The 9405-nt window shown below is 30.2% G+C and overlaps 1 protein-coding gene across 1 annotated transcript; it reads right to left on the reverse strand.

Moving 5' to 3' along the window:
* Nucleotides 1-3180: 3180 nt before the first annotated feature.
* On the reverse strand, nucleotides 3181-8585 carry LOC100807448 (cytochrome P450 84A1). The gene is made up of 2 exons (XM_003547905.5): nucleotides 7468-8585; nucleotides 3181-4080 (listed from the first exon to the last, which is right to left on the reverse strand). The coding sequence occupies exons 1-2, from the start codon at nucleotides 8401-8403 to the stop codon at nucleotides 3460-3462; spliced, it is 1557 nt and encodes a 518-aa protein (XP_003547953.1). The 5' UTR covers nucleotides 8404-8585; the 3' UTR covers nucleotides 3181-3459.
* Between the last annotated feature and the right edge of the window lie 820 nt (nucleotides 8586-9405).

Below are 9405 nucleotides of genomic sequence, written 5' to 3' on the forward strand. Positions count from 1 at the left end.
CTAAACATCAGTTTGAATTTCATGATTTTTGTATATAGGTAAGTCTATTGAGACAAATATTATATCTTGAATCAGTTTAAAAAATTTAAAAATTACATCTCAAAATATTAAAAAAAAATCACAGTTTTAAAAGGATAGTGTTAACTTAAATTTGTAGAGATAAATGATTAAAATAAATTATTTTTTATGGTATATGTTAATCGGTTAATTTATTGTTTTTAGGGAAGAAATCGAATCTATTACGTTTCTTTCTCTTTCTTCTCCTCTTATCACTGATTGAATCTTAATGATAACGGTCAAATACATTTTAGTGACAGGATAAGAAACCAAAAATATATTTTGAGCTTTGATTAAATAAAGAGTAGTGTGAAGGAAGAGCAACTAGTGGGGTGGAAGATGTGATAACCATTGACAATAGAGCAAGAATTATTACTTACTCCCGCGACGTCACAGCAGTTTTAAGAGCCCACCAGCCATGGCTTATGCTTCACTGTTTTTAAACTTTAAAAATTCTCACTCTTTATGATGATAATTATTATCACTAATTTTTAAGAGAATTATTGTCGTTATTTTAAAAAATTAAACAAGAAAACAGAATAGTGTACACTTAGATTAGTTATGTACTGATTTAAAAAAAACATTAGTTGTGTAAAATAGATGATTCAACAATTGAGTATTTGAGTGTAAATATAATTAATTCTATGAAATAATTTATTTCGATTTTATGCTTGGATATGTTAAGAGGAAAGTAGTTTTAAAAAGTTTTGTTACAGTTTTAAAACAATTTACTCAGTATAAATTGTTTAAAATAATTTTTTTTTATAATAAAATCCAAGAAACGAGATATACAACTATTTGCAATAGTCAGTTTTGTATGTAAATTAATTAATGATAAAAGAAACAACTAAACAAATCATCTATTAAATTCAAATATAGACTCCAAAATTTTATTTATCATAATTTTTGTATTAAAACTATTAAACATATTTGAAAAATATACTCAATAGTTTTTAAATTGGAATCTTTAAAAACATTCTAATCCGAAGATGCATTATTATGTTTTGTTCTCTGCAATGTAATTCAAGCTAAATAGTAAATGGTGAGATCACTCCTTGATTTTACGCTGTCCAGTGATGAGCCTTTGTATATTTCATGTCCTAATGGTGTGTTAGATAAGAGAGAATAAAATGTGAGAAATGGAGCGGATAAAAATGGAAAAAGTAGACTAAATTATAAAACTTAATTAATTTTTTTTTTCAGATAAAACTTAATTTGTTAATATATCTAAATAGAAGGTCATTGTAAAAGAATATATATAAATTATAAAACTTTGTTATAAAATTTTGAAAAAAAGCATTAATAAAAAGTTAACAAATGTATGAAATATCTTTTGATACAATACAACGAATATTACAAAATAACTTATTTAAATAATTTTTTCATACATGGAATATAGGTTTTTTTAAATATCATTTAACATTATTTTTTTTCAACCAAGCACTTGACAATAATTTCCCCTTCCGTTAAATGATGACGTGACAGATGGAGTATCATATCATTACATCTTATCACAAATACTTCATTATCATGTTATTACCTTGTGTTAGTGATTGAGCATGATAATCTGGCACTCCCTCTGTCACACGTCATTACTTAACGAAAAGAAATTAACAACAAGTAGTAAAATGAAACTATTTTTTTTTCAGGTAAATATTTGACAAAAAATAAATTTTTAGGTAATAATCTAAAATTGGTCTATTTTTTAGATATGAAAAACTTATTTATGTCAATATGAAAAATAATTTTTTAGTTAACAAATGATAAGGAGGAGTTTTATCAAAATAAATAATTTAATTTCAGATAAAATGATAAATGATAAATTTTATCATTTTATTGAAAATGAAAATAAAAATGATAATAGTAAATTTAAGTTATGTTTAAAAGCAAATCTTATAAGTCAATAAAAAAAATCGATTCTCATAGACTTTTATTTGATCAAATATTTGTAAACTTGTCAAAAAATTAAAAATTAATTAAAATAACTTGATAAACATATAAGTAATTTAATTTTATATAAATTTGAGAAACTTTATCTTATTTAATTTTTTTAAGATAATTCCTCATTTAAAATAAGAAATACATTTAAAAAAAATACTATTTGAAATTTACAATAACTCATATATCAATTTATCGTATTTAATTAATTGAACTAGATTAATAAGATAATATTAAAGGTAAAATTAAAGAGTTAAGATGCATACATTTTAATATCTGGACAAGGTTAGAAGAGAATCCAACAAGATCAAATAATGAGGATATACATTTTGAATCCAGAGAATAGTGAAGGAATAGTGAGAGAATGCATAATATGTTACATATGTACATTAATTATAAACGGTAAAATACCACTTATATATAATTTAAATAAATTTTTCATGTCATATATTAAATAAGTTTTTCATACCTGAAAAATAGGTTGTTTTTAGATTACTATCTAAAAATTTATTTTTTTTTATCAAATACATACTTAAAAAAAATTATTTTATTTTACTACCTACCGTTAGTCATCTTTTCATTAAGTGATGATATGACAAACAGAGTGTTACATCATCATGTTCAATCATTGACACGTCCATGCAAGTCATTGAAGGTAATGACATGACAATTAGACGCCCGTGACAAGACTAAGAAGGTATAATTTTTGCAAAAATATTTTTAATACATTAAAGTTTAAAAAATATTGTTGATTTGAATAATTAAACAATAATTTTTCAAAAAAGTATAATGAAAAGATTATATTTGTTAATGCATGCATTACTTTTTTTTTTGAAAGTGTAATCAAGCATCACTAAAATAATATTATTAATCATATTTTAATTTATAAAATTAAAATTACTCAAATTTTATTTGGAATCAATTATATTGTAAAATAACTTAAATAAATTAGTCATATATATATTATTTGTTAAAAGTGAAATGTTAAAATTACTACATTATAAAACTTTGTCAATAATTTTGCCCCCTGAATTTAATAATTTATATTTAGCCTCCATGTAAATTTTGCCTAATAAAACCCTAAATTTTCTGGACAAGACTTTTGCAAGGTACTTCCGTTTTGCTGCGGTTTTATCAAGTTTGCAAACAACTAAAACCAGAGTGCGACCAAAAAATACAACCAAGTGAACCCAACAATAATGATGTTTCCGCACGTAGATCAAATCGTCTTTACAATAATCAACAGAAAACTTAACCTAATATCCCCTTGTCTTCTTTACAATAACTGGGTTCTCCTCCAGACACGATCACCCACGTACAATTGAGGAATAAAAAACATCAATTAAAGAAGAAGAAAAAACAACCTTAAAGTCCCGAAGCACTTCACCGCCATGTTCTTTTTATACTTTGGTGAAGCCCTTCGAGGCCGTTATTCGTAAACTTGCGATACTTTTTTTTCTTTTATTAGAGAGGGCATAACACGCGCTTAAATGGGACTGCGACGAGTCGACTCGCCCTGGGCGCGGTGAGTCCGAACACGTCACTCGTGTCCAACTCGCTGGGTTTCATTCCATCTGGTAACTCCCATGTGAAGCAGTGAAGCAAGTGTGCCATGGCCAGTTCCAGCGTGTAAAGACCCAGTTGCATTCCGGGGCAGGATCTCCGACCCGACCCGAATGGAATGAACTCAAAGTTACTCCCTTTGAAATCCGGCACGTGCGGGTTCAGAAACCGCGAAGGCTTGAACGCTTCCGCGTCCTCCCACGCGCTCTTGTCCCGCCCTATGGCCCACGCGTTTATCATCACGCGCGAGCCCTTCGGCACGTGGTAACCACACACCGCCGCATCCTCCGCAGTCTCATGGAGGAGCAGCGGGATAGGTGGGTGCAGCCGCAGCGTCTCCTTGACAGCGCATTTTAGATATACGAGCTTTTCGAGGTCTGATTCCTCCACGCGCCGGTCCAAGCCCACCACGTCGGCGAGTTCTTGCTGCACGCGCCGTAGGTCGTCTGGGCTTCTCATTAGCTCCGCCATTGCCCACTCAATTCCCGACGCAACAGTTTCGGTTCCTCCAAACATCACGTCCTGCATGGTCTTGCATAGTTGTCAGTTACTATCCACCAAAATCTTGTTTCAAATACTATACATTAATAGTGTTACTGGTTACTAGTGTACACAAAAACCAAAAATAATAATTACATCAACAGTTTCATTTCTGGTTTTCTTTTCTTTTTGTTTGTATTATTTTGTTGTTGTTGTTCAAAACTTGAAATTGAAATATCACAATGACATGGACCGAAAGATAATTGGCACCGATATTAACCACTAAATTAAAACAATGGGGACTTTTTATCTTTGAGGCTTCACAGTTTATACCATTCATTCTCCCGATCTAAGTTTGCATATTTTATACGTAGTTAACTAGTTAATTATAGTGTATGCTTTTGCCTGTAACATGAAAATCTTTTTTAAAAAAAATTATGCATGGACACTGGGTCTAGGAATAATTGAAGCACACGTTTGGTTCACATTTTTTATTACTCAGGAATATATGTTATGATTACCAGAATATCCGAACTATATTAAAAATATCATTTTCTATTAATTTAAACAAATAATAAACAAGCTATTTGTCACATACATGTGACTAGGGATACTATAAACATTTCAATCTTTTATTTTGATGTGTCACATCATATTATTACTTTCTTCTTAAGACAATCCATCATATTATTACTGAAGTATATGATAAAAGTAATAAAGTATATAAAAGTATATAAAGTAAAATATTGTTTTAACATTTTTGTTGTGTTTGATATAAGAAAAAAAAAAGTGAAAGAATGAAAAAATGTAGAAAGTATAATAATTTTTAGATTATTCGACAGAAGAAAAAGTGAAATGAAAGAGAGATAAACAATTTCCTTTTACTTGTTTAGTTGTATAGAAAGTGAAGAAACAAAACATGAATATAAAATAGCATAAGTATCTCAAATATAAAATAAATGTAATATAAATTAAAATATTTTTGTCAGGTAGCCCTTTTTTTCTACCGTTCATAAATTGACAAATTATATGAATGATGTGGGACTTAGCTGCAAATATAATTATTTCCAGTTATAAAAAAAATACAATTATTACACAGTCAACGATGTTCAAAAAAGGAAGGAAGGATTTGATAGTACGTCCACCTCCCCCCACTTCCTTCTTTCCTAAACCCACCCTATTTTTTACAAACCAAATAGTATCAATCCTTTAATTTAATGTGCTTCATCCTATTATAACATTTAGTACTAAAATATTACTGAAATATGAAATAATAAAACATGCATAATAGTATTTCTACACATTAATTCACAAAAAGGTTAAAAGTTGCTTTTTTTAGAAAAATGAAAGAAAAAATAGAAAATAAAATATAAGTAATATAACCCGTTTTTTGTTTCTGAATTTCCATTCATAAACTGAGAAATGATACAAGTGACGTAGGACTAACCTCGCACACTTTCCTTTTCCATGTCCAAAGGAAGGAAGAATTGTTCTCTTCCCCCTTCTTCCCTTTTTATTACCCATAAATCTCATCCTTTTTATGAAACAAACGAATCCAGGTTATGTTAAACAAACGAACCAGTTGGAGAGAATCTTTAAAGAATCTCTCCTTATACAGCAAGTCAAAAATAATTTTCATACAATTCTAATGGTCTTTGTTTTCTTCTAAACAAAGAAACAAGTTTTGGAAATTGTTTTGTCGGCGTATTTTTTTATTTTTTATTTTTATGTTTTCTTGTAATGTAATACCATCCACATCAATCTATAATCACATATTACTCCATTTGACTTAGAGACGAAAATATGCGGTCCTAGCCTCAACTTTTTCACAAAACAAATAATAGACGAAAATATCATGGCACAAGAGTTTATTAGCTAAGAATATATTATTTGAGTGAATTACTATTTGACATGTATACTGGGTAAAGTTATATTCCCGCACATTAATTATTTTCTTACCAATATCTTTAATACTTTATAAAAAAAATAAATGAAAGAATACATATATTTAATATATTATAAACAGAGAAAATAGCAACCGGAATGGCCACTGCTTACATATCTTGCTCTTTTCAAGTCTCAAACCTTTTTTATACAGTTCCTGGCAACTCAAGTTTTTTTTCTTTTTTTTTAGAGGCGGTCGAAAGACTGAGAAGGATGGATACTTAGAGCTAAAATAATTTTATATCATTATTTAATTATAATTTATTATATATATAATATTTATTAATTTTTATAATAATTATTTTAAAAGTTATAATAATAATTTATGATTAAATAATAATATAAAATTATTTTAAATATAACCATTAAACTCTTATAAACAAATAAAAATATTTAATATTTTTTCATCTAATAACCATGAAGATTTGTTAAAAAAAATATTGTAAGAAAATTTATAATTATTCATGATGATGATACATCTTTGCACGTACAGACTGTCTGAAAGTCTTTAATTTTTTTTTTTCCGACTTTACATAGACTCGTTGATAATTGAAATGAGGGGGTGGTTGAGCCATAGTGAATAGTACTTTCATTGATGATTATTTTTTTTCCTACAAGTGATGATTTAATGGTGTGGAGTAAGAAAAATTCTTGCATTATTGTCACATGCAGTGCTTATTCGGTTGCAGACAAATTAGAAGGGGGAAAGAATGATATTTTTTTTTTGTTTGATAAAAGAAAAAAAAACGAGATAAAATAATTTTAAAAATGATGAAATGGAATTCATTATATTATTTTTCAGCTATTTTTTTTAGCTATCTTTGTATTCACCCTCTTTAATTTTAATTTTAATTAAAATAATCTATTTTAATTTTATTTCTTCTCTATTTTTATTCACCCTCTTTACTTTCATTAATACTGTAATTTTTATTTGTCTTCTCCATACCAAACAGGACAGTATTATCAATGATTCCCGTTAATTTTTTGTGATATTTGATGAAATCTTTTTTTCCTGATAAATTGAAAGTTAAAATTATGAACACGCGAGACAGTCCGTAAGTATACAAAAATTTCTTATTTCTAAGTGAAGTACAATTTGTAGTCATCTTATTTTAATAGTTTTTAAGAAAAGTACAATTTGTATTCATTTTATTTATATATATAATTAAAATATATATGAATGTTAGCTATATTTTCTCTTACACTTTCTTCTTGATGTTTCTTTGTGATTCAGTGTCTCATTTTTTTTTAATAATTTTCTCTTCTAATTTAAAAGATGGTGATGAGAAATTTAAAATAATAAAATATTTTGATGTATTAGACATTTGAAAATAAATAGTGTGGCAGGGATGTTCGTACCATGATGATGGCTTTGATGTATTAGACATTTGAAAATAAATAGTGTGGCAGGGAGGTTCGTACCATGATGATGGCTTTGATGTATTAGACATTTGAAAATAAATAGTGTGGCAGGGAGGTTCGTACCATGATGATGGCTTTGATGTTGTCCCTGGTGAGGCTGATGGAGTTGAGCAACTCGTCGGACTCATCATTCAGCTTCGCCTCATGGCTATAAAAATTCAGTAACTCATCAACCATGTCACTTTCCTCATCGCCGTCGTGGCCACTCCTCCTCTTCTGCACGTGCTCGTCGATGATCTTGTCAATGAAGCTATCCAGCGAGGCACGTGCCTTCACAAGCCTCTTGTTGAGCCCCTGAGGATCAACCCACCCAAGAAACGGAACGAAATCTGCAACATTAAAAGCCCCGAAGAGCTTCGAGAACTCCTGAAGAATCGAAATGAACTCGTCCTGCCCCTCCTGGGAACTAGACCCGAACGCGGCGCGGTAGATGATGTTCTTCGTTAGGTTGAAGACGAGTTCTCCGACATTGACGGGGCTTCCGAGGTTGTTCGTAACAGAACGGATGATGAAGTCGACTTCGTCTCTGACGGTGTTCCATGACTCGGCGCGCTTGCGGCTGAAGAGCTTCATGACGCAGATCTTGCGCATCTGGCGCCAGAAGGGACCGTAGTGCGCGAAAGCCATGTCGGCGCGGTCGTAGGTTAAATAGCTGATGGCGATTGTCGCGGGGCGGTTGGAGAAGATGTTGTCTTGGACTTGGAGAACCTCACGCGCCGCTTCTGCGTTGGAGATCGCCACCATGTGGAGGAACCCTATGCGGAGGTGCAAAACGCCGCCGTATTGCTTCGCTAAGTTGGCCAGGCCTTTGTGTGTGAGCTGGTTCATGATGTTCATGTTGCCTATTAGGGGGAGGCCTTTTGGGCCCGGTGGATACGGCGCCGTTTTTCTGCGGATTCGGGACACTATGCCCAGCAGCAATAGAGTCAATGGGATTGTGAACAATAGTGTTTCGCGGAACGGTTCCAGTGCGGTTTTCAGTTCTAGGAGCAAATCCATGGTGTGGGATTTTTTTTGGTTCTCTTGCTGACTGCAAAAGCTTTGCACTCTGGTTCTATGTGTTGATTGGGAAGGAAACAAGGAAATGAATTGTGTTTTCAAGTGCTGCTATAGATTGCTAAGGTCAGGGACTTATCACGGGGTTTATATATATACTCTGACGATACTCACATGTCTCTGTTCTGTCACGAAAAAAATTATAAATTAATGATAATATTACACCTATTAATATGGAGACTTATTAGGATTATGGTAATCTCAAAGTTGAAAGAATATTTACTCATATATTTACATCTTATTCACTAATAAAATTCTTATATCTACAACCAATATCAAACCCATGTGCTTTGGCATATGACAAATCTTTGCAGGCGTATTTGAAATATTCAATTAACACATCTTATTTCTTTATTATACAAATTATCTATTATATTTATATTTTTCCAATGTGTTATCCAACATCTAGAGAAAGAAAACAGAAGATGAAATAATATAAATATGATAAAGTTTAGGATGTGATAAAAAGATAGAAATGGAGAGAAATAAAAATTATTGATGAGATGTTTAAAATAAGTGGGAGTTGAAATATTCACTCAAAAAATAATGTAGGTATGACATATGGAAAAAAAAGATAAAGAAAAATGAGAAGTATTTGTGAATGCTTGAAATAAAAAATGGTTAGTGTTTATCATTGTTCTATTTTTTTTTTAAATAATGAACATCCCAAATGTTATTAGACATTTAGTGAAAAAAAAAATAAGTATTTAGAATTTCTAGTGAAAAAAATATAAGTATTAAGAATTTATGATGTGTTAAGAGTAGATAGAAAAAAATAAAAATATTGATCATATATTTATAACAAATAAATGTTCAATTATAATTGCTATTTTTTAATTTATTTTTCTCTCCCTAAGCGACAACTAGCACTTCAGGTGTTAATGTATATTTTTCTAAAAGAATAAAGCAACGTGGACACTATTCTATTGAGCACTTTAAAAGAGA

The sequence above is a fragment of the Glycine max genome, chromosome 16 (genome assembly GCF_000004515.6).
Source record: "Glycine max cultivar Williams 82 chromosome 16, Glycine_max_v4.0, whole genome shotgun sequence".
Classification (NCBI taxonomy): Eukaryota; Viridiplantae; Streptophyta; class Magnoliopsida; order Fabales; family Fabaceae; genus Glycine; species Glycine max.

Coding starts and splice junctions, on each gene's coding strand:
- LOC100807448 (XM_003547905.5), bottom strand. CDS start 8,403: ATGGATTTGCTCCTAGAACTGAAAACCGCACTGGAACCGTTCCGCGAA. Junction 4,081..7,467: donor ACATCAAAGCCATCATCATG/GTACGAACCTCC, acceptor AAGACCATGCAG/GACGTGATGTTTGGAGGAAC.